At 41.4% G+C, this 24,981-nt stretch overlaps 1 protein-coding gene across 5 annotated transcripts in view; it reads right to left on the bottom strand.

The window, feature by feature from the left end:
- Window positions 1-24,981, bottom strand: part of RPS6KA2 (ribosomal protein S6 kinase A2) — a 315,972-nt gene that overhangs the window by 170,662 nt on the left and 120,329 nt on the right. Inside the window, exon 1 of one of the 5 annotated variants that reach the window (XM_063329166.1) lies at window positions 11,919-12,629. The exons of the other annotated variants lie outside the window; for them this stretch is intronic. Within the exon in view, the coding sequence (XP_063185236.1) occupies window positions 11,919-12,017 (99 nt within the window). The 5' untranslated portion in view covers window positions 12,018-12,629. Of the gene's footprint in view, window positions 1-11,918; window positions 12,630-24,981 lie in introns of those variants that run through there. 5 annotated transcript variants of the gene reach the window in all.

Genomic DNA, 24,981 nt, shown 5'->3' with positions numbered 1-24,981 from the left:
TGCTTGCGACCGTAGTGATACTCCATGGAGTGAGCTCTATTCTTATTTCTGTCTCAGTCCCATGGATGTCACACCAGTAAAAGGATTTAAAAAGCAAGGGGAAAAGGGCAAACTTTCTCTTGGCTGTGGGGTATCCAGTATGTTAAACGTTTTGTAAGTCCCCACTTCCCTGGGGATGGGTTATAATTGCCATGGTTGTGCATGTGGAAAACAAGGAGGAACAGATGAGCACAAAAGAAGAGGCAGAAAAAAAACCCTAAAGCGATCAATAAAAGAACAAGTGGTCAACAGGGGAAGCAAAGGACTGATCTATTTTTCATAAATAAGGCTTCAAAAAGACCTGTTTTTGAAATGACAGATTGTCTGCATTAGAAAAGATTACATTTTTAATCCACTTATTTGACATGCATTATGAGAAAGATGGAAATATTAAATCAAAAACTTAAGACTTTCCTTACAACTCCAAGGAAAAACTTCCATACAGAGAAAGATGTCCAAGAACAACTCCTCCCATAACATCACAAACGTCTGCCTGTTATACATTTCTTTCAATACAAACATTACTCAAATGAATTTTATGGCTTCTTTTATAAGCCTGCAACAGAAGGAGAAAACACTTTTAAACCAAGCAGGAGAAGATCAAGTAGTTGGCACCATTCACATAATTATCTTTTCCTAAGCAAACAATGTGATTATAGGTAACTTACACCCCTTTATAGAGGAATACCAATTTTCAAAAGTAAATAGGCACGTAAGCTTTATGCTGATGTTTGGAGAGAATATTTTTAAAAAGACAATTGGGATAAAAAGAGTATCTTTTGGCAGATAATGACTATAGGTAGTGGATGCTTTGGAAGTGACAGTCCTCAGAACCGTTAACGGTATTGCTTCTAACATCCCATATGGGTTTTCCAGTCTGTGGGAAAATGAGAAATTTGTTTGCTAGATTACAAAATCCCTGTTGTTGAGAAGGCTTTTAGAAATTAATTTCATACCATTAGGCAAAATACGCCATTAGACTTTTTTTTTCAGCACATGGCCTTTCAGGGAAAAGTAAATACAGATTGAATTTCTCTGCTGTGCAAGAAGGGATGCTACAGCATCAATGGCATTAACAACCGTAGAGACAGGAAAAGAACATCTGGATGCTGTCATATTTGCACTGGTGAAGCTTACTCTGCAGGCGTAGTAAGTTCTGCTGCCCACCATCCTTACCAGCATTGTCGCTTGGTGTGTTATGATGTGACATTTAGATTAGACATTAGGAAGAAGTTCTGTAAAGAACCGTAAAATGAGGGTGGTGAGACACTGGAAGAGGTTGCCCAGAGAGGTGGTGGAGGTCCCATCCCTGGAGACATTCAAGGCCAGGCTTGATGAGGCTCTGAGCAACCTGATCTAGTTGAAGATGTCCCTGCTCACTGCAGGGGGGTTGGACTAGATGACCTTTAAAGGTCCCTTCCAACCCAACACATTCTATGATTCTATGATTTGCTTTTTCACAAAAACGTGGAAAAAAAATGCAGTTGCTTTTGAAGTAAGCTTTTAGTAAGGATTCTTCAATTCTGCAAATGCAAAAAATTTGAAATCACAGGGAAAAAAAAAAAATCTGTTACAGATCATGGGAAACTATGGTTTCTCTTCAGCCCTTGTTAAACTGGTGATTTTTTTTTTCTTGTATCAGTTTGCAGTTAATATAGTATGTAGAACTGTCTTTTTTTCAGACCTGAGCCAATGCTCCAAAAATGCTCATCCTTATGACATAAAGGGTTGAGTTAGCCACGAAACTAAGGATATTGTAACACTAAAAGTTTTTAAAGGAGAAAGCAGTCTCTCCTCACTCCCCCTCAGCTTAGTTTGACCCGGCCTCTGCTTTAGTAGCCTTACCTATTTTCTGCTTTACAATTGCTAAAAATCATCCATGGAAAAGGAGGCTTCAATAATGAAAATGAAGCAGTTTTATTGCCTCAAACCGTCAGGCATCATAAACCCAGACAACTTTGCAATGCTGGAGAGACTGAGAGGAATTAGGCTGATGCCTACTTTATTGGGGGCTTTCCTGCCTTTACACCACACAGCGCTTTTTCTGCGTGGATTCACATAACATACTTCCACCCACTTCTCGAGTGAGCCTAAACACGTGGTTCTCCTTTGGAAGGAGAAGTTGAAGAGAAGCTGACAGAATGCAGAAGTAGGAGCTAAGATTAACTACCACATTTTCCTTTCCTCCTTTTGTGCCTAATTTCACTGGTTGCCACATACGAAGGAGAAGGTAACTCCCAAGGGTACAAGAATCTGCAAAACAAGGGCAGACAGACCATCTTCTCCAGAAGGGCATTTATTCTCTCAAATTAAGGTGCTACAATGTGTTTGAAATCAGCCATAAAACACGAACCCTTTAAAATTCCTTTCTATTGCCATCCCATGAAAACTATTCACATTTTGAAAACATCTCGGCAGTACTGATTTAGTAAAATATTAAGGAGTTCATTTGGGAAGAAAAAATAGCAATTTTACTTGCCAGGGAAAAGCTTCAAGTCTTTTCAACATAATGAAATGTTACTAAAAAACTTTTGGGGTATGTATTATTTAACATCTGCACACATTTAGTAATCAAAAATTCAAATTCAGTGTCATGAAATAGTCTTGAACTGTGGCATGGAAATAACCTAATATAAAGCCTTGCTTTCAGATTATAGTTTAGTAATAATTGCAACGCATAATCATACAGGAATAAAGCAGATACTGTGCAGACTATCAGCAGATCCAGCAGGGTTTAAGATATTTAGATAGATGACTTTAAAATGAATGCAACTACAACATTTAATTGCTGTCCCAGGCATTTTCTCAGTCACAGACAGAGATCGTCTCATACAGGAAAGACTGGCGCAGAGATGTGCTGATGCAGAAGTTCAAGGCAAAGATATCTGCCAGAGGCACAGGACCTGTCCACTAGTTGCCCTCAGCATGGAAGTGGAGAAGACAAAGTTGAACTGCTGCAGGATTTTCTTTGTTACTCACTAGCAAAACAACAAAGAAATCTCCACTAAAAGAATAAACTCTCTCCCCCTGACCAAAAACCAAAATATCCGCCCAAGCCTTTCACTTATTTGTCAGGAAAATTGCTTGTATAAGCAAGCATTATGGAGTTTTCTTTTGTACCATTTATCAGTGCTTGCCATTTGGCATATAAATTACATAGCACAGTTAGTCCTCCATCAGAACATGGGACCAAAGTACAGACTTGTGGGAAGGTCAGGCTTGACAAATGCCAGGAACACACCCTATTTCTCCAGAGCGTTACCACCCCAAAAAAGGCTCAACCCCAAAGCACGTTACCCAATACACAGATCATCCAAACCAATAGTTTTGAGCTTTTTCAAGCATTTCTGAGCATTTTACAACTGTTCTCACCATCACCTAGCTCATTCATTCTTTATGGCCCACAGCAGCCTGGGACATATTGCTAGCTGACGGAATTAGTGGAGTCCCTCTCTCCTAGCTACACAGTAAAGTTTTGAGTCTGGAATACATCTTTGCGTTAATTTGTATATGGAGATGTCTAAGGCTCGGTCTTGTTCGTGATAGAAGCACCAAGTTAAGTTTTCATTGTAGTTTTTAAGGTCAACCTCTAATATTCCTCTGGAACAGAAATGTCATTCTTTATTTTGCTTTACATATTATTTCATTGTTTGTAGTAAAACCAGCAGCCTCTACTAAATTCTGTAGTTTTTAAACTAAATTTCCATATAAACATTAAAAAAATGTCTAATTACACCTATTTTCTCCTTGTTGAGTTCTACAGACCTTCAAAAAAAAAAAAAAAGGCATAAAACCCCAGACCCTGAATGTACGTGTGCATAAAACATATTCCACATGTTTACACGAAATGAGAAAAAAAATAAATCTCTTTTCCTGTTTACCATCACTCTCAGCTCACCGCTACGTTTTACTCATAATGTATAGCAGGAACTGACGCCACCCAGCACTCAGATATCCCTAAAGACGACTCGTGTTGCAGCACTGAGCTGTCATTGTCCTGCTGGACATCACAAGAGGGTACCACAAACTTGGCTGGAGGATGGTACTTCTGAGAACGAGCAGGACTGTGGAGCCTCTGTTGTTTAACAACAGGTAAAGTTGAATTTTAGAAACCGCACACTCATCCCCTCCCCTCCCCCTTGTACAGTCTTCAGTTTATTACAACAAATCTTGAAGAGAATCATTTACTGCCTTCTGCCAGTCATGCATAGGTCCAAACTTGGCCCTGCAGGAAAGAGGCGTGACACCCTTTAATTACACCTGGAGTTTATATGAGGTCTTTTATTTAGGTTTCATAAGATATCTGGCATTTAGCCGATTACTATCATTACTTATCATTTGAAAGCACGCTAGCAGCCTCTGTCTCCCTTTCTTGCCTGTGCACAATGCCTAATAATATCGCTGCAATTTGAGAAAAAGGTTTTCCTCATTGGAAACGTTGCAGTTTTGTCTTCTGCGCTCTCAATGGTTTGCACTGCCAGTATCCTTGAACTGGTGCTCAGCTAGAAGAAAGCTCTAGGCTCTTCCACATCCCACGGTAAAAGCAGCTCTGCTGAAATACTGAAACTGGCAGTACATTTCAAAGTAGTGAGAGAGATTTCACAGCTAAAGGGTGGCTGCTCCCTTCAAAGTCTTCCAAAGCCATGCTGTGGCCACCCTGTCACCATGCACGCACCCACCGAGGGAACCTGCATCCCAAACAGTTTGCCTGGATGGCACTTCCCTGTGTGCGAATGGTAGCTGTCCTGCGAGGACCTCGAATAGATGTATTGCTTCCTTCCTTACACATGCTCAGCCAGGAAGCTATTTTCAAGGCAGATTCAGTGGTCCACTCATTCTTTTCCATTTCCTGAGACTTTGTTCTCCAGGAAGGAAAAGTGTACCCTATAAGAGCTGATGGCATCGCACACAGAGAAAAGAGTGTGTCCCGAGTGCAGAACTAACTGCTGCTTCCCTGCAGTACTTTGAGTCATTCTTAACAGCAAATACTTTTACAGAATCATTGCAGAACTAGGACGGTTAAGTCTTGCTAACTGAACAAAAGGAACCGACTAGCAAATATTTGGATGAAAAGTATTTCTACTTGAGTAGCTGGTAAATAAACATAAGGAGTTCTTTTGTTCTGATTTCTGTCTTACTTTAGACGTATTTCCAGTTACCTGTGAAGACATAAATACAAAAAGCACACACAAAAGGAGTCCTCTCCTGAGACTAGTGGATGAAATGAATGCTGCTGATAACAAAAATAGGTGCAGGAGAGCTCAGCCCTCTCAGAACATACTTTTTGTGCCACAGAGTCAGACAGACCATAATGTCATCAGCTAAAACCTAAAATAAAATTACATGTTTTCCACTTGCATAAAACCAAGTTACTCCAAATTACTGCTAGGCAGGAGCTCAGCTGCCCACAGGTCCCAACCAGGCCAACAGGTTCAGCTCTTGTCCTCCTGAACACTCCCACACAGATGCTCCAGGCTCAGGGAACGAGGGCATCACACGGACCACAGATACAGTTGGGAGAGGCATTGGCTTCTCCATTTCATTTGTTTCATCATTTGTTTGTGATCATGACCAAACACATGTTCACCATACAACTGTGTCACCACCAGTCACATAAGGTATGCATGTGTGTGGGCCACCAGCTGATCAGACAGGACCCAGCCCGCAACCAAACGAAGACTTCTTCTGTTACATGAGGATATCAGGCTCTATGCCCAAACATGCGTGTACCCTGGCTATGTGACCAGGGTCTGTGGTTAATGGTGTGATGTGTGTCAGAATTGATCTGACATCAGAGCCCATGGATAGGGTCGCATCGGCTCTGGACTGGATGCCAAATACCATCAGATCAAGGCATCATGCAGGCATTTAGGTGGTGGAAATGGAGCATAAAATGAAAATTTGGATTGGTTTTTGACAGGGTAGGGTCCTTGGGAATAAAAGTAATTTTTTACGACAGACCATTAGCATCCAAAAGAAAGGAAGAGCTTCTCCCTGACTGTTGCTGTGACTGGCACAGGCTCATGCTCCTGAGTCCCTAACTTTCAGGAAGGAGGAAAACCATTTTTCCCACTCTACAGAGAAAGGGGACCTGAAAAGCTTTCAAATGCACAAAAATCCCACAGCAAAGAAAAGGAAACGATCTTTGTTTCACAATTACAATGGGCAGGACAAGACGACACTGGCTCAAATTGCCGTAAGAAAAACTTGTGTTAAACATTACAAAAGCTCTTGGACACTAAGGATAATGTTGTAAAATACACCTCCTATGGAGGTTATGGGCATTTACCATTGGAAGTCTTTAAGAAGAGGTTAGAAAAACATCTTTGTTTGGTGGAATAGTTTAGACATAGCAGATGCTGCCTGAGGAGGAGGAAAGGGAATCCAGATTAAGGTTTTTTTAGACCCCTCCCAGCCCTATTTTTCTCTGATTTTTCTGTGGCCAAGTTATCCCTACATCTACCTGCTTAATTTTCCTTTACTAAAGCTCAGCAGTTAATTTGAGGTTTTTAGGAAAGAGCACATAGCAGGCTTGAGGCACAAGATACTGTTTATTTGGGATAAAGTCAGAAGTATTTGGGGAGCTGGGAAAGCAATTTCTTTATTATGAATGTTTACACATGTGAGTAAGCACTCTTACCAGCAAAACCAATGTAAATAGGTAGAATTGTGTCAAAGGACTTGAAAAATCACCATCATTTTAATTTTACAAATGGGGAATGCAGGGCACAGAGGTGTGAACCATCTGTAGTGACACAGCAAGTTATAAAAAATGAGCTTGAGAATTGGATTTCCTGGCTCCTCAAGTGACTTATCTGATGGACTACACGCTTCTCCTGCTCTCCCTCCCCTGCCTCCCCCCCAGTGAGCCATGCAAGACTACAAGAATTGCAGCATTTCCTCATAAAAGTATTGCCTGCAGCTGGGGGAAGTCAGACTACAATAGTGTCGGTAACTTCTGCTGTAACAAGAACACACATCACAAAGATGTTCATTGCCAAGGAAAAAAAGACAACCTAAAGCTGCCTCAGGACTTGCACCTTGCAGAGCTGATCTTGGGCTGCTAATCCAAGTGCAAGGTCCTCCATCTAGGTCGGGGCAATCCCAAGCACCGATATAGGCTGGGCAGTGACTGGCTTGAGAGCAGCCCTGAAGGACTTGGGGGTGCTGGTAGATAAGAGGCTCAACATGAGCCGTCAGTGTGCACTAGCAGCCCAGAAAGCCAATCGTATCCTGGGCTGCATCAGGAGAAGCGTGGCCAGCAGGTCGAGGGAGGTGATTCTCCCCCTCTACTCCACTCTCGTGAGACCCCACCTGGAGTACTGCATCCGATTCTGGAGCCCCTACTACAAGAAAGATATGGATGTGCTGGAACGTGTCCAGAGAAGGACCACGAGGATGATCAGAGGGCTGGAGCACCTCTCCTATGAGGACAGACTGAGGGAATTGGGGTTGTTCGGCCTGGAGAAAAGAATGCTCCGAGGAGACCTTATAGTGGCCTACCAGAATCTTAAGGGGGCCTACAAGAAAGCTGGTGAGGGACTTTTTAGGATGTCGGGTAATGGTAGGACTAGAGGGAATGGATTAAAACTAGAGATGGGACGATTCAGACTGGACGTTAGGAAGAAGTTCTTCACCATAAGGGTGGTGAGACACTGGAACAGGTTGCCCAGAGAGGTGGTGGAAGCCCCATCCCTGGAAGTTTTTAAGGCCAGGCTGGATGGGGCTCTGAGCAACCTGATCTAGTGGGAGGTGTCCCTTCCCATGGCAGGGGGGTTGGAACTAGATGATCTTTAAGGTCCCTTCCAACCCTAACAATTCTATGATTCTGTGAATCCCCATCTCCGTTCTTTAGCTTGCCTCTTTCTCTCTAACCTTTGACAGAAAGAATATATTTTTCTACAAAATTATTATCTATAAAAGAAAAAAAGAGAAGCCAGAATAAAGGACACACTACCGATAAAGAACAGAATTGTTCTTTATACAAGCATAGAAGAGTTCTCAAGCATTTGCAAGTGAAGCATTGCCTCAGCCCATGGTGCAAAAGGAGCAGTCTAGTTCAGCATTTGCCAGCCACTTTCCTAAGGCTGCCGTAACTTAAGCCTGTAGGAAATCAGAATCAGAGCTGAAGATTAGAACCGAAAGTCTCTTACAACAAAGTATTATAAAGCCAGTACCAGTCCTTCCACACTACTCCTTACCAGACTGCACAGGCTTCTTTCCATTTCCTACATGCCAGTGCTGGAACCCAGGGAGGACTCAGGCTTGAATCACCCACAGGAGGTCCTGCCTCTCACAACTGACTACGGCGAGACGCACCAGGCTGCAAATTAATTTTGAATTAATTTGCAAGAACTCTAGTAGGCTCTAAGCCCCATACATAGACCAAAGGGCATTTGGATTCACCACTACCAGTAAGACAAAACAAGAATTAAAAGAACTAAAGAATAACAAATTAAAATTACATCAGGAATGCAAAAGTCGGAAGTGTTTTAATTGGTCATTTTCTCAAAAAAACCCAAGAAATGCTTCTGCATCACTGGAATAAATCTAATCAAATTCTTTGCGTGCTTACGTCTTTCCTAGCTTATTCGAATGGCATATTTAAAATGGCGTATTTAACTTTTGATTTATAAATCAAGGGATATTGCTCACTGCCATAAGATGCATTCCACTGGGGCTCAAAGTCTTTAGCAGGTCCACACTATGCGTACTTTCTCCTGACGGTTTCACATCCACGTTCATCAACACTCAGCAAGAACCATAAACAAAGCCCTTCTCTCGGATGCACACATGCAGTTCCCATTGACTTCGCTGGATCTTCAGCTGACTTCAACAAGAACTCAGTGTGCATGCAGAAGGGCAAAACTTGTCTCTGCACATTTAATAAAATTACATCACTAGATACATTATAAATGAAGGGCAACGCAGGCCATACTGAAAAATAATATAAACTGAAACCCCTAAAGTGTAGCCAAAAAAGTTCAAATTTCAGCCAGGTTTTTCCCAGAATAATAAAAAGGGCACATATTTTAGGCAAGATGAAACAAAACTTGCGTAATATCTCATTTACAGAGTGCGCTCTGCCTCCTTTAGCAGGACAAAGTGTGAAACCTACCTATCTACATAAGGCAATGATCTTGTTGTCTCAGATATAGCAATGATATTGGCACATGAAACGATTAAGTAAAGGTCAAGTTACAAGCTGTGATTTGCTAAGTCATTTTCTGCATCTGTATCCCAGCTCTGTAAGTTATGAAGCTCACTGCAAGGGAATTTAAAGTGTAGCAGAATACCACAGTAGAAAAAGTAATCAATCATATGAGAATAATAACTTACATTATTTTAATCTACTCTAATAGCGGTATTTTAAAGATATCAAAGCCTTGAATCCAGGAGTATTTATCTAAAACCCTTAAAACCCTCTTTCTGCCTGGCCAAAAGAACATCACAACAAAAATCCCACACAAACTAGGAACAACAAACCCCTTCCAAATTTCAGATGACACCTAGCAACACATAATTTCTGCCAGGTACATTAGCTAATGCACACTAAGCAAAGCAATGCCACATGTGTTTTCTCCAGATTTTTTCCCTTTATTTTACTTTTACTCATTCCGTGATGTAATAAGCTGTGCCTTTTTACTGCCTCTTCAAAAATATCTACCTATTAGGATGAAGAATATTCTGACTTCTAAAAATCCAACTACCAACAGGCTTCCCTGCACTTTCTGTTTGGCTGACAACTGCTCATTAGCCTGCAATTACAAATTTATACAGAAGCACTCAGGGATGGAAATCAAAGAGGGGGGTTTAATGTTCATGTTTGGTTTTTCCCCCTCTAAGCAGGAATGTCTCTGATGATTTTCACACTTAAACAGCAGAACAGATTTTATGAATCATTTTTTCTTCCTAGTTGGAACAACCCCTATTCCCTGTTGCATTATAATACTGAGTCATTTTGCATAAAGTTGGTCATTACTGCCAAGTCAAGTAAGAGAGGAAGGAAGTGGACGAAATGCTCTGAACTTACATGTGCGATAGGATATGTATCAGGCTGCTTCTTGAAGCAAATATTTAAAATCAGAAGAAAAAAAAAATCATTACAAGAGAACTCACATAAGGGAAAACAATTTCATAGATATTGAAAAAGTCCAGTAAATCTAATGTAATATGGATGATCAATGGGATTGTGAAGACTTTTTTTTTTTTTAAATGAAGCAAGGGTCTGGCCTGTTACAAATGCTGAGTTGTAGTGGTCATTCACCCTAGATTACCCAGTAGGTTAAATAATTAGTGTGGTGGAATCTGTTTCTCCCAAACTATGGCACCGTCAAATGAATAGTTACGAGGTGCAGTGGGGCTCTGCTGTCTCAACGTCCCCTCCCCTCCTAATGTCGTGCCCTGACTCTGGCAGCCTGTGAAGACACTCGTCTGTCTCAGAACTCCTTCATGTAACTCAGTGACTCCAGGTCTACTTTCTGCTGGCTCTGGTGGAGCACGAGATTAGTGAATTTAGAATGTGTTACAAGCAACATCTATTTCAGATTAGCCTTTGCAATTCTGGACTCACAACGGGGAAAGGAAGGATTCCCCTCCTCTCCCCTCAGTCCAAGAGGGACAAGACTGGTGCATGGAGGAAGCTTTAACAACTTTCATTTATTAGTTTGTTTTAAATGCATAGCACGACTATTTGGTGAGTGAAATAGAACTAGGTACCTTACACGATCGTTTTTCAAGAAAGCTTAAAGAGTTAAGAAAGAAAAAACCCAACAAAAAACACTGGCCAAAACCTCTGCTTTTCTGCATGTCCTGTTTAAGCAATGACACATGAAGAACTTTATGTTCAAACAATTACCTGGTACTTTAAATAGGACACTAAGGGAATAACGTTTTAAAATGTATTCGCACAGCATAAGACTAATCCTCCCCTTGGGAATACCGGTGCAAATCAGAGTAACTCCTCGGAGGTCAATTGAAGTACACCAGCATAAAACAAATGCGAGGCAGAGGAGAATCAGGCCCCATCCTACCTCTATTTTAATGCAGAGGTTGCAGATCATCTGCAATGATGAAGTGAACAACATAAATATAACTGACATCTCTATTCAATTGATCTCACATCCTGCCGACTATTCACAGCTCCAAATATAGGGCTGAAGAACAATGGTTCGAGGAAGGGAGGCAGAAATCCTGGTTCTACCCCATTCACACATTCCTATCTGCTAATACCTCTGACTTGAACTGCCCTCATCTCCCCACACTGCTAAATCGTTGTAGGTTTAATTTGACATTGTCCCCGCTCCTGGAGAACAACTTCACCTTACAAAAAAAACCAAAAAAAAAAAATAAAAGGATGCATGGGAGAGACAATAAATGCAAAAATCTGTGCAAGCAGGAGAACCTACACACAAACAAGCAAGAAAATCCCTATCTAACATACCATATCTGTAAAAGGCACTAGCAAATTGATTAATTATTTGGAAATCCGGCACTGAGGAGAATGATATGCACACAGTGGAGGAAGACTAAAATATGAGGCTATTGCAAAGTATGGTGCCATTTGTGCTAATTTAAGTGGATCCGTAATTATTTCCTACAACTTCACGGTGTCCTGAACCAGCTTCCTCCTCCCCTGCCAGGCTGATAAAAGGATCCTTAGCAACACACTAAATATATTATGCAATGTATTGAATACTAACGAGAAAAAGCACCGAATTACACTGAAACAAAGAACATCAGGTGCGAACATCCCCACCTCTGGGGAACGATCACCTTTAACTATTTATCATGTTAGTAAGCGCAGGCATTCTCTTATATCTCTGTTACCAGCACCTAACGGTATTTGCTACCTTTAGCAAAGTTAAGGCGAATTTTACCTCAAATCTACTTAGGCTCGAGCTCTTTGACCGAGACTTCTTGCGGAGATAGACCGAGAAGAACCGACGCACTGTGAACTTCTTCATGTTCATGTCCATTGCCCCGTCCCAGCCGCGGCGCGGAGCACGAAGGAGCTGCGGCGCCACCGGAGAAAGCTAGCGCATCCCGATTGCCCCCTATTTATATCCACAGGCAGGAGATCCTCCGGAGTCTCTGCTTCTGCTCATCCAGCCGGGCACAGCTTAGATGTGCAAGGGGTACGTCGCTGGAGCCGCGGGAGCCTGCTGCTCGCAGTTGGGAGCATAAAGGCGTCCTACTCCCTCTCGCTTTCCAGTGTTTACATTTCAGTGCGGCGAGCCGAACTCTCTCTCCGCTCCCTCTCCCCCTCGCCTTCGGTCCTACTACACCCAATCAGGCTCTGCTCTGGCTGCATGCATAATCACCTCCGGCAGATGACAGCTCCTGCGTCCCAGGCGGAGCAGGTTGGAGATAAATATTAGATGTGGCTATTGCTTTGCGCTCCCCTCTCCCTTCTCAAGTCAGGCTCTTTCAATTTCCTGCTTGCCGAATCACATGGGGAATAGGCACACGCTGCACTTCTGTTTTTAGCTCGGAATTTCAACGCTGCTATAATTACCGAGGGCTACGGTGGTCAGATCCGAGAAGAAATCAGCTCCCGCACGAGAGTCTCTCCTGGGAGAAGGCTGAAAGACGCCATGAACCCTCTGCCGGAGCAGAAGGATCTGAACCTCCTTTTATTCTGAGGACTATGCAAAATAACATTGCCCCCCTCCCCCCCCGCCCCGCAATCAAAAGCTAAAAATCCTGTTCACAGATTATCCGCCCGCTTTACATTAAAACACCTAACGCTGGCACAGTTCTGAAAATAGAAAGCACAATCTAAATGGTAAGTATTACTATTCTTACTGTACTACAGCAGGGAGCTACAGCCCTTCTAAGAGGTTAAATATGTACGTCTATTTACAGGCTGTAATTTTGAGCTGCTCACTATACTGGAAGCATGCAGACTTACAGCTGCCCCCCCCCACGCCCCCAACATAATCGCATTTTTCAGCTTTTCTTCAAAAACTAATGAATCTCAGTGTGATCCAGAGACTGAAAAGCTTTTTCTGCCTGCCGCCCGCAGCTCGGGCTCCTTGTCCTTGGCAGCTTTTCCTTTCTGACTACCAAGGAGCACCCAGACATGCCTTCTCCCATAACCTCATATGGAAAGTGAATGACTCTGATGACTTATTAATGACTCAGATAAATAAGCCCAGAGAGAGCTGACACCACTACGGCCTGAGAAGACTCTTGGAGGTTAAACGACAATACCACTCCAGTCAATCTGCTCTAAAAGAGAGACATTAAAGCATTTTGATTTAATTGTATGTCTGGACTCTGCCGTGAACAGTGTTGGCTGGTCATGCCTGTCACGACCTGCTTTGTTCACAGGTTCTCTGTCCCTCTATTCTGTCTAAAGCTCAGCACAACCTACACATACCTGGAAAAGCATAAAGAAAAGAAAAAAGAGAAAAAAAAAGAATATTTTGGCATTTATGGTTTCATTTAAAAGGAGGTCAGATTGGAAAGGCTACCATTAGTGCTGGACTCTATAAACTCCTACAGCCTCTGACTCCTCTGTGCCTTGACCACTGCTGTCTCCCCCATCCTAAGGTAACTGTAGCAGAGTGGCAGTTTGCTTTATCCCGTTCTTTTCTCAGTGCCTCCTTCTGATCACTTCTCTAAATCTCTTGTTTTGCAACAAAAGTATATCTTCTGGGGTTTCTTTCAAGGTGTTGCCCTGGTGTAAGCCATGTCACGCCTAGGAGCCCTTTGCCACTACAGTTGTGTTGGTTCCTGGCTAAAGATCCTGGAGCGGAGGCAACTGACCCAGCAAAGGTATCTGTAAGTTACACCAAAAACCTTTTCCACAAGCAAAAGAATAAGCAGGTTAAAAGCAATTTGGTTGGTACAACTGGCAACGCCAAAATTATTTGCTGATGCAGCCTATCTAGTCAAGTTCCGTGTCTCCTCAGGACCTTGCAGCAGTAAAATCTTAAGTGGCAGAAAGGCACCAGGTGCTCACCTGACGATCTGACCTCCCTCCTGCCTTCCCTCCCACACCGCAGGGCTGCTGCAGAGAGGTGCCCTGACACCAGCCAGGCCAGGCTTCTTCCTGCTGACAAAGGCTTCTGGCAGCCACACGCATTCCTACCTGTGTAAACCACTTGAACTTTACATAGCAGTCAGACAAGTTCAGGGTGGCTCCCTGAACCCTTCCCATCACAGATACAACAGAACCCCACCTGGACACTGACATCTCTATTAACGCAGAGGCGGTGCTAGTTTCCCAGATTTGAATACACAGCGGGTGCATACCCCGCTCGACATAATAATAAGCAGTGTAGGAGTGCCTGTTACTACTGCTACTGGTAGATTTATCACAGCCTTCCCAGCCCATTATGCATGTAGTGCTTTCACATACAAGGACATGCAATCACCGTTAAACATACCTGCTCCGTGATAAACTTCCAAGAAGACTACGCAGGCTATGACTTAATAGCTAACTATCCAGTACAGTAATTACAGTCAGAATTTTGTTCCTTACCTTGCTCCCCCCCTCCTCCCCAAAGTAATAAATCAGTTACAACGTATTGGCAATTTATTGTAAACATCAGAGCAAAAGCTACCCTTTGATGCTAAAGGTTAGACTGCAACATGAACAGTATGCCCAGGCTAGAGGGTAAGTCTCCTGCATCCCTGCCGAGGCACAGCCATGATCTCTTGGCTTTCTCACTCCTCTTTCAACCAGGTAATTAGGGATTAAATAAAGACAGACAACCAACCAACCATCAGTGCCAGGACACTGCTCTTCACCTATTGGGAAGCAGAGCAACAGAGGTACTGCTGAGTGTACCTTCCAACTATAAAAAGCAAAAGCAACTGAGTTGCAGAAATGTACCTAAAAAAAAAGAGAGTGCAAATACAGAAATAAAATACGTAAGCATATAAAACTAAAGCATGGGGATAGATATCTGAGGAGCAAATTCTACTACAGTTCTGTTGACGTGGTATGCTTCAAGACATGGAACTTAACTTTGCTTCAGAAAAACAAATGAGAAGAGGCTTCAAAAACATTCACTCAAACTTACATTTAGTCAGACAATATCCACTTTCCCCAATAAATCTAATAAGAAGGTGCAAGCCAAAAAAATAAGTTAGATTCAATTGGAACTTCTGTTATATTTATAAACATACAACGGTCAGATCAACCTACAACGTAAAAAATTCATTGCACTTAGAAATTCCTGGCTGTAAATTATTCATCAGCTCCCCTCTGAGCAATCTGAACTGCTGAGGAACTCAATGGAAAAAGAAATCCACCAAATGTCTCTGTTGAAGACAGGAATAAGCAACAAAACTGGTGGAAGGGGCATATGACGCATTGGCATTGAGGAGTAATATTTCAAAATACAGATTTAGAATACAGAGTATACTTTTTAAAATTAGAATCATATTTACTGTAATGCAAAATAAATAAATACAAGACCACGGCTGTTCCTCCTCCCAGTGAGCTTAATAGCAAAATAAAGTTTACTTTGACTGGAAAGAGGCTTAAAAAAAAAAAAAAAGGGCAACAGAAAAAGCACACAAAACCAGGATTCAAGACAAACTCTCCAACAGAAACCACTTGAAATTAGATATTCCACAGCCCAGGTTCCAATTTTTAAAAGACAAATGGAGAATTCCCAGTTGATATCTAATGAAGGCCACAGGTCCTCTCCTCACAGATGTGTACAGACAGACCGTGTCAACAGTAGTAACAGACTGAAGGAGCCAGACTTAGGAAATTCACATGGGGCAGTGAAGGAGCCTGCACAGACCACAAGCGAGAAGGACGCCATTATCAATGACTCACCAATTTCTAAAGAAACAAAAATAACTGGAGCTAATTGTTTGCACAAAAGAACACACAAGTCCAAGATATCTACCGCAAACCACAGACTAGATGATAAAATCGCTGAAAGAAATTTTGTATTACTGTATTACAGAGCACATCAGGCCCTATTTCTAGGATGGACCTTCTAATGTTTTTATATGAATCAACAATTCATGAGCAAACCCAAAATGACTTTTCTACTTGAGCAAATTTAGTGATCACTGGAAAAGTAAAAACGCACCAGTTGATAGTATCTTCCTTGCAAATACAAATACAATCAGTATTACCTATCCTTCCTCAATAAGTTTATCAGAAAACCAGAAAAAAATCCAGAGAGAAGTAAGAAAGCATCAGAGGCAAAGACAGCGTAGACAGAACAAATAAGATTAGCAGAACACGGCATGCAGAGAAAAGGAAAATGAGACTCCCACAATAGAGGCCCAAGAGACAGTGCTACAGAAAAGGTGAATTACACAGTACCATTTATGGTCTCATTAAAGAAAATCAGGAGCAAGAGCAGATGTTTCCAAGAGACATCAATGAGCAGAATAAGGAACAACACTTTCCCCCAGGTGATTAGATGGTACATGACTCTCTCAGTAATTGCGATTTCCTGATCTTGAATGCTAGACAAATTTCCATATAGCTTTTGTTTCCTCGATGAACAAACGAGGTGGTTATTTTTCTTATTGATGTTTCTTTAAAAAAAAACATGATGAGCTTTGCCCAAAGAAATGACAGGCTTTGATCTCATTAGACCAGTGTACCAGTGTGGGTCCCAGCCTTTCTAGCTGCCATGCCTAGTTAAATACCTTGTCCAATTTAGCACACCACTTAATTGAGTGGAGTTTTCTCTCTCTCGAAAAAAAAAAAAAAGAAAGTGTGCTGCCCTGCCAGCACTGGGGAATACAGGCAGTGACTTGCCACCTCAGACAGTCTTCTCACCAGCAGCGATAAGTGATCAGCAGTGTTGGCTGGATAGGAACGTAAGGGAATAGGCAGGAAAGAAAGTGCTTATTGTCCCTTCTCTCACCTCCTCCTGCTCCTGTTTATCACAAGTTCAGTCTTTTCCATATATAAACTATGACAAGTTTCCAATGGAGGTGCAGGCCCCTTCAGCCGTTTTGCAAATTGAAATCACTGCTGAGAAGGAATACGAAAACAGTCATACATCTTGTCTAACTGCATCTGATGAACTGGCAGGACGCAGACTCCTCAACTACAGTCTCCTCTACTCCAAAGAGCAACATAACACACCTACAATAACTGTTTAATTTGCACATGTAGTCTTAAGGCCTCAGGACTCCGGGCAAAGGCAGAGTACCTCTTATACCCACATATATGTAATTCCTTAATTGCTAAAAGCATTAACCAACACACTGGCAATCATATGAAAGGTGACTAGTATAAATACAAGCGCAGCAATCACAGGAGAGAATGACTTGCTTTGAAAAGACCGGTTTTGCTCAATATGGTGATATTCCAATTAGTGGATTCCATTCAACAGCTTCAAATGTTCTTAAAACTAGGCATTAAAGTAAGTTCTTGGTAGATTTGAAACTGATATTTTGCAGGGATACAAGTATCTCAGATAGAAAGTCTTCTATACTTTTCTCTCTAATAGACTACTTCAGCAGATTAGATTAAAAAATTTTACTTAGTGGCACTGAGAGGGCGAACCTTCTCTGTACGTGTCGTACTGGTGCAGAAGAGGTCTCCTTCCTTCACTTGCTTAAAAATCTACTTCTTCCATCCCTCCTTAACACCCGTTGGTCACCTGATGATAGAGTGGTCTTACTTTCAGAGGTGTCAAATGGGGAGCACTGTAAGGACATATGGCTTGTTCTTATTTGTGCAGGGAGAATAGTGACTGCCGCAGAAATAATAGCTCCAGGACAAGATAACAAGATTTGATTGAGTTTTCAGCAGATGACAGATGCTTTAACTCTCACAAAAGCATCTTGTGTTAGTGCTTGAACATCAGATTGGCAAATGTCACAACTGCTGTATTGACTGCTCCCATATGTGCTTTGCAACTTATAGACTCACACGAACGTGCAACAGCATCACTGGCCACATACGTGTCAGTTGGCTGTGGACTGCTTCTAGGATGGAGATCAGATTGTCTAGCAATCTGCATTGCAAATGGGCCAGGAACAGCGGCAGCTTCGGTTTTCTTTTTTTCTTTTTAGTGATTTCACTGAAAGTTTTATTTTCTCGGATGATCCTTTTTACTGGTCTTGCTGGATTTTGGTAGCTTAGACAAAAGTATAAGGCAAAGAACCCAAAAACCCAATCTCCTTTATATTACAAAAGCTTCTACTCCAACATGGTTGAAGGATATTGCTGAAGATACCATTCTGCTTTCTTGCCTTTGGATATTAAGCAGAAAATCATACTATAATCCTATAATGGACTAGATGTTTTCTAGAAAGAAGGATGCTACTTGGTTACTGAAGTATGAACAGTCTTATCACATGAATATTTATACACTACACAATACAAAATCAGACGGAAGAATTTCATTATGCACAGCATATGTTTACTGTTTATTCAGACTAGCCATAAACAATACTAAAAAGGAACGCATTCATTAGAAATCTGCTAACAGCCAAATTTACCTTGATAGGTTCTGAAAGACATTATATGCCTAACAGAGAATATAGTGCATGGAGCACAGAGAAATACTGCATGGAAGAGTTACTGAAACCCCTGGTTTTACTTTTAATAATCATCAACAAACCAAACTGACACTGCAGTAAGAAGAACAGCCAGACTAGTGTTTGCTGTTGAAATCCTAAGAGAGAGACAAGCGTAGAAATGGGGCTTGCAAACTTTTATGCAGGAAAGTACCAATTTTAAGCAATTTTTTCCCTTTGATTAGCTAAGAAAACTACACAACAAGGTACAAAAGTAAACTAAGTAGTCAAAACCCATCATATTTAGTTGAGCTGAGTGACCTCAATTAATATCCTCCTGTATCTGAGACTATTCCGTATGACTTTGAAGAACCTTAAGCTCTCTGGCTATGTCTAGCTCCAGGGCATGTACAAAACCCAGCAACATCCTGGATCCTCTATTAGAATGGGGGCATGGATTGCACTGTTTTTCTCTTATTCTTTCCTACTGGCACCTCATGTCCCCAGTGAAGAAATTCCAGGTATTTTTAGCCAGGAAGGAGCCAGAGTGCATTCCAGGGAGGTTCCTGATTTTGACAAGCGAGTGTGTAAACTCCGGACCCTAAAGGTTTGCACCTGCACTGCAGTTTATTCACGTCTGTGTTTCAAATCTCCTTCTATAAAATGGGGCTGGAGCACTCCATCACTGCATGAGAACTCTGTCAGAGTAAACACAATGATCATTATTACGTGCTCACAGCCAAAATTTCAAGTTCAAGCCTGGCACATATTGGCTCGTTTTGTTTACAGAAACAGATTAATTAACTGTGAGTAATGTCAAAAAAAGAATAAACCGATGGGACATGCAAATTTACCTTGGCAGGCATTACATCTAGCAGGGCAAATGACACATGAGATATTTTGAAAAATATATTACATACTTAAAAGTCACTGAAAATCAGGCTTAAGGTTGTACGAACACCTACCCCATATGAGACACCGCAAAAGTGAGATTCATAAATAAAAGAAAATCAGTAGTCACTCTTGAAATCTTTAGCATCAGCTTCCTTCTTGTTGGACTTATATTTCTTCTTGAACAAGTCTTGAAGGACTGCTTTAAATTACTGTAACAACAGTACTTGACTCCAGATTACAGGCACAGCTCTCCCTGTCTATTTTTGAAATAAAAGCTGAAGAAACAGACCAAAAAAAAAAAAAATCTGAAGTGTTATGATACACCCCCTATTTTTGTCTCTAATACAGCTACACAAGAAGTATGAAACCGAAAAAAATCATGCAAAATCATTTTAACCTTCAAAAAAAGTTAGTTCCACCTGATATTTACAAAACCACATAATGTTTTCGTAATTCACCCAGAACAACAGAGCCCAAGGTCCCATTTTACTGCTAACAAACTAAAACCAGTATTACTCATCTTCCATCTACTTTATATTGTAAAGCTAAAGAAATTGGCATCAGGATTTCCTAACACCAGAAACTGAGAAGGATGTGTGAATAGTACTAGCAAATTTCCATGTTAGCATCTACTCTTAAGATTTGTGACATCATGAAGCAATAAAACTTGATTTTTTAGAGCTACTTTGAAAACATCCACATGCCCTGGGCTGCATGCATCAGACAATATCAGACTGTTTAAATCTTCCAAAGAGCTTTTCAAGGGCAGCTTGCTCTGGGTGGGTTGCCTAGAAAACGCACACAAGCAAGGCCATCAAGGAGCATTTCAAGAGGCACAGCAGAGCTTTGCTGTTGTACATCTTGGGGACTGAAAACTGCTTTATTTATCATCATGATTTTCATCATGATTTTACTGTGTTCTTAACATTTAAAACATCTTCTTTTCTCCCTTCCTTAACTCCTGAGTTCTCTCCTTATCTCCTCTCACTTCCTATTCCTCAGACCTTCTCTTCAAATGTGTGACTCACTTCTTGCCTTCTTCTTCTGTCTTAACTCAAGAAAGATGAAAAAACAATTAAAAACACCCCACAAACTTGAGCTTGAAGAGAGAAGGATTGCTCTCTGATACTTGATTTTTAGGGACTATTTTATGGCACATTTCTGGAATTCAGAAAGTCCAAAAACATACAAGAAGAAATATGTGTGAGAAAGGATCAGAAAAGGATATTTGGGTACTGTATCTGTCATGTAGCAACAACTAGGCTGGTATCAGAAAGACAGAGAGAAACCCTTGCAGTATTATTGGGCGTCTCCTAGCGCACCTGACTTTAAAAATCTCTTGGCTTCTGGAGTTATGACAATACTGATGAGAAACACCAGATTTCACTGAAGAAAAAAATACAACTGGTTGCCCTGGACCAGTTAACCTGCTGCAAGATGGGCACAGCTGTATGAGATGCTGAAAGACAGGAACTGAAGCAAGTTCTTCACAGGAAGGAGAAGCGGAGCTAATGCCACCTGTTTCTCATAGGGCTAGTGGTGCATTTGGAGGCTGCATGGAGGTTTGTTGCATTTTAGACAAAAAGATCTTGGCTCATAAGAAGGATGTCATTAGTCCTGGCATAAGCCATCACTTGTGGCCTCACTCTGCCATTGCCAGGCCACCATTTCCTTTTTCCTCTCTGTTGGCACAAGTATCCACACAGCCACAGGATGAACAAAACTGGAGAACTGGTCCAAGGTAAAATTGGGCCAAAATACACCCCAGAATGTTCATTTGAAACCAGTTCAGTTCCCTGGTCTGATTCACTGTGTGGCTATACAAATATCTGTGCCAACTCAATATTTGTTCCTGTGATGGGGACAGGAATGTGTGCTTACGAGATGGCTCTGCCCCCTTCCTTGGCAGCGATAGGTTATGCCAACATAAACTGCCTGCTTCTCAGATATGGAAGTGGCATGCTGCTGCTGCCCGGCCCAGCAGAACTGGAATCACTGAGATAGCCATGTCAAACTATCCTTTACATTGTAGTGAAGGTTAAGAGAATAGCTCTGGTATGGAAAGAGCATTTTAAAATGTCCTGAAGTATTTCTCTCTCTCATAAAACTCGCAGAAGTGGATTGGCTAAAAACAGTCAAGAACTGGAATCATGCATTACCATTATATGCTTTCCAAAATATTGAATCGATAAATGACTCTTAGCTCATTTAAAAGGAAAAAGACCCCGAAGGGTGAGAAAGAGTAGACTATAGCTGCAGTGTGAAGTCCACCCACTGTGAAAGCCAGGAACCCTACTGGAATTGACTGGACTCCCTGTTAGTGCAGAAGCTCAACCCCTGGGAGCGTTGGTGCAGAACTAAAACTGCAGGTTACAGAGGCAGGTTACTGCCTCCACACTAATTGATCTTCTGAATAACATTTTCTGGCATTTGTCTGATCTGATCTTCTGTGGCTGCTAATACTCTTCTGGTCAGGCTGTTCCATGTTCCGTTACATCTATATAACTGCAGGCACAAACACATACCTCTTACAAATCTCTGTACGTAACGAGCACGTATGGCTAGTAGATGCAGAACCTGAGTACGGGCGAGGTGCCGCAGGTCTGAGACACCACTGTGAATGCAAATGGTGTGACCCGAGCTCTGCAATTTGGATGGGTTTGGTGCACATCGCTCAGTAAATTTGAGAACCACTATCAAACACAACGTGGGGGTAACCACAGGCAGCCAATCAACATACAAATTGCTTGAACTCTGATAAACTTAGTTTAAAGCCACCACAAAGTCATCACACAATTAATTAAGCTTCCAGACAACTCCCCTCGGGAGGCTGTCTAGAAACTCACCTTCCTCCTCACTCACTGTAGTGCCTGGCCTAGATGCACCGTAGCCAAATTAAAAACCTTTGCTCCTATGCCAGCATCTTTCTTTAACTTCTTTCTTTTCCCTACCTATAAGCAAATTTTGTTTTTTAAAAGGTAATCATATCTCTTCCCAGTCTTGTTCAGGCTGTGCTAAATGAGACAGGGCTCTTTTAGCCTCCCCATCTCTCCATGCTTGTGTTGCAATAGACAGCCTTGTCCTGGACTTTTTCATATCTATATTCATCTTCCTTGTAGATGCCATGAACAGAAGAGGTTTTATCAGAGCCTCAGTAGAGGCTCCATCACAAGTTGTACGTCAGGGTTTTCCTCGATTTTTCCATAAGTATTTCAGATTTTCATTCACTGTTGGCCTGTAACTGAGCAAGAGACAAAGCCGGCGTTCCTCGCTGGTGTACTCTAATCAAGGTTTCTATGCCTGTTGTGTACTCCATGGAGAGAGACAGAAAGCTCTGGGAACCCCTCTTTGGATCCTCTGAGGTGCACAGGGTAGGAGGAGTTGTTTATCTTCTGGAATGCCTTTACATTGACTGCAAAAGGAGCGTAGACAATTATCTTTGATTAGATGCCTAACTATAGGCAGCTAGAGCGAGACAAATTCCTTTCCTCAGTACCTGATTTGGCCCAGTGATTTACACGTTTTCATTCTACTTTAGTAGCACAGAAATGAGCATCAACCACCTTTCCTATACAATGATGCAGTTCTCTGTATGGTTGGCACTCCCTACTTTTATGCTGTCAGCAATTTCCATCTTCTTTTTCTTAGCTTTGGTTTTGACGCTATTTATAAAAATATTAAACCGGAACAGTCCTTCAAGATCTCTGACAGCAACGCCTTTTTGATGCCGAAGATGTTTCTCTGGGCAGTGTATGTTGTCTTCCCTTTCGTTTCACGATATCTATATTCTTTCAGTTGAGGGGCGGGAGCAGGAAGGCTGAAGATTGCATGCCGTACTCAAAGGCTGACAAGTATTTAAAATCACCTAAAACGTAACTAGTTAAATAGTGTTATTTTAAAAAGAGTCTTGAGATTTTTGGATTTTGACAAAATCTTTAACACGCTTGGAGCTAAAAATACCACTATAACTTAAGTGTTGTTAATTATTTGCAATGTTAATGGCATAAATCTAACTTGTAACTGGACCTAAGGTTCCTTCCTTCACTTCATGCAGGCTGGGAGGTAGCTCTACTGGACCTACACAGTCTTTTTATGACTTTAAAGCAGCAGTTCTTGCTATGAATGACTTCATACGCTAACCTGACTTGGGACAAAGGCATGTTTATTTCTGAGGCTACTTTAAGTACACAGTGTGAACACACTTCTGCTTTTTTTAATGCTCATTCAACAGACAAAAAAAGTCAAGCAGTAGTTAGAAAATAAGAGGTAGGAGGATGAGACCAACTTTTGGAAAAAGGATTGACAGAATAAAAGCAAATCAGGCACCTTTTTGTCTATAGACCTTTCACTTGCTTCTCCCTCCCGACTCCCTTTATGAGAGAGTTCCAAATAATAACCTACATTCTCAGACACACGGGAGATAAGAAGTGGAGGACAAAGAAAAGTTTGTTATGCTGCCAATTTGAAAAGCACATTAAGAAAAAAGAGGCTGCTTGATAATGCTAGTTCTTGTTCTGTGGAACTGCAGAGTCACTCGCCCTAACCATAGAGCATTAGACTAATTTTATCTAGCCGCGCATCCTCCAGAGACTGGGTTAGAGAGGGAAGGATTTCAAGGGACATGGAGGAAATCAATTACGAGAAAGAAGAAAGAAAAACTCTCTCAAATTCAGAAAGCAAGCATTGCAGCAGACAAGCCATCTCCCTTCTCTTCCTTCACGTTTCCCCCAGGACAGGAATACGCTTTATAATCCTGCACGGAAGTCATTAGAAAATTGAATTACCACACCAGCGGAGTATTCTGACCTTTTCTGCACAACTGAATTCTTCTACTAGGTCTTGAATTTTATAGAGCATTAAGAAATGTTTTGGTTGTTTGGGTTTTATTAAATGGGCTTTTTCATATATTTCTGCCTCTTGGAGTCATCAGTGGTCAAAATTAACCTCGGTCATATGCATTAACAGTGCATTTCTTCCCTTGATAAATAAGCATTTCTTTTAAGCATACCATTACCTTGGAATTTATTAATGCTTGTTTTGGTGACAACTTCGACACCACTGTCAGAAATTTCTCCCTCAGAACCAATAATGCATAATCTGAATTTTACCCTAACCTTGATTTGAGTTTCGCTTGGATACTTTGGGGGGCTTTTTATTTGAAAAAGAACAAAGCTAAGCAATCACGGGATAAATACTACCATCTAATATTTCTTAGATAAATGTACTGTTTTTAAATCACTTTTAAAACTTCAAAGTTTTAAATCCTGTGGCTCAGTAGAGCGCTATGATTTAGAGATGGTTAAAACTTAGTATTCTCTAAAAATATGCACAACTTGGCAGACAAAAAAGACATTCTCAAGATTTCCTGTGAAGTTTCAGAAAAAACTCTGAGAACATTTCTTAAATGGCTTGCACGTTCTTTCCTACCACCCAATATTTTGAATTATTTCATCATAGCAGAATATAAAAGAAAGCATGTAAATGTGAGTGGAAAGGGACCTCTGCAGGTCCCAAGCCCATTCTCTTGCTCAAAGCAGGGCCATCGTCAACACTAGGATCAGGTCAGCTGTGGCTTATTCTAGCCAA

Source organism: Chroicocephalus ridibundus, chromosome 3, assembly GCF_963924245.1.
Source record: "Chroicocephalus ridibundus chromosome 3, bChrRid1.1, whole genome shotgun sequence".
NCBI classification, from domain to species: domain Eukaryota; kingdom Metazoa; phylum Chordata; class Aves; order Charadriiformes; family Laridae; genus Chroicocephalus; species Chroicocephalus ridibundus.
The sequence above is the reverse complement of the archived record's forward strand: the minus strand, read 5'-3'. Positions and strand labels throughout refer to the sequence as shown.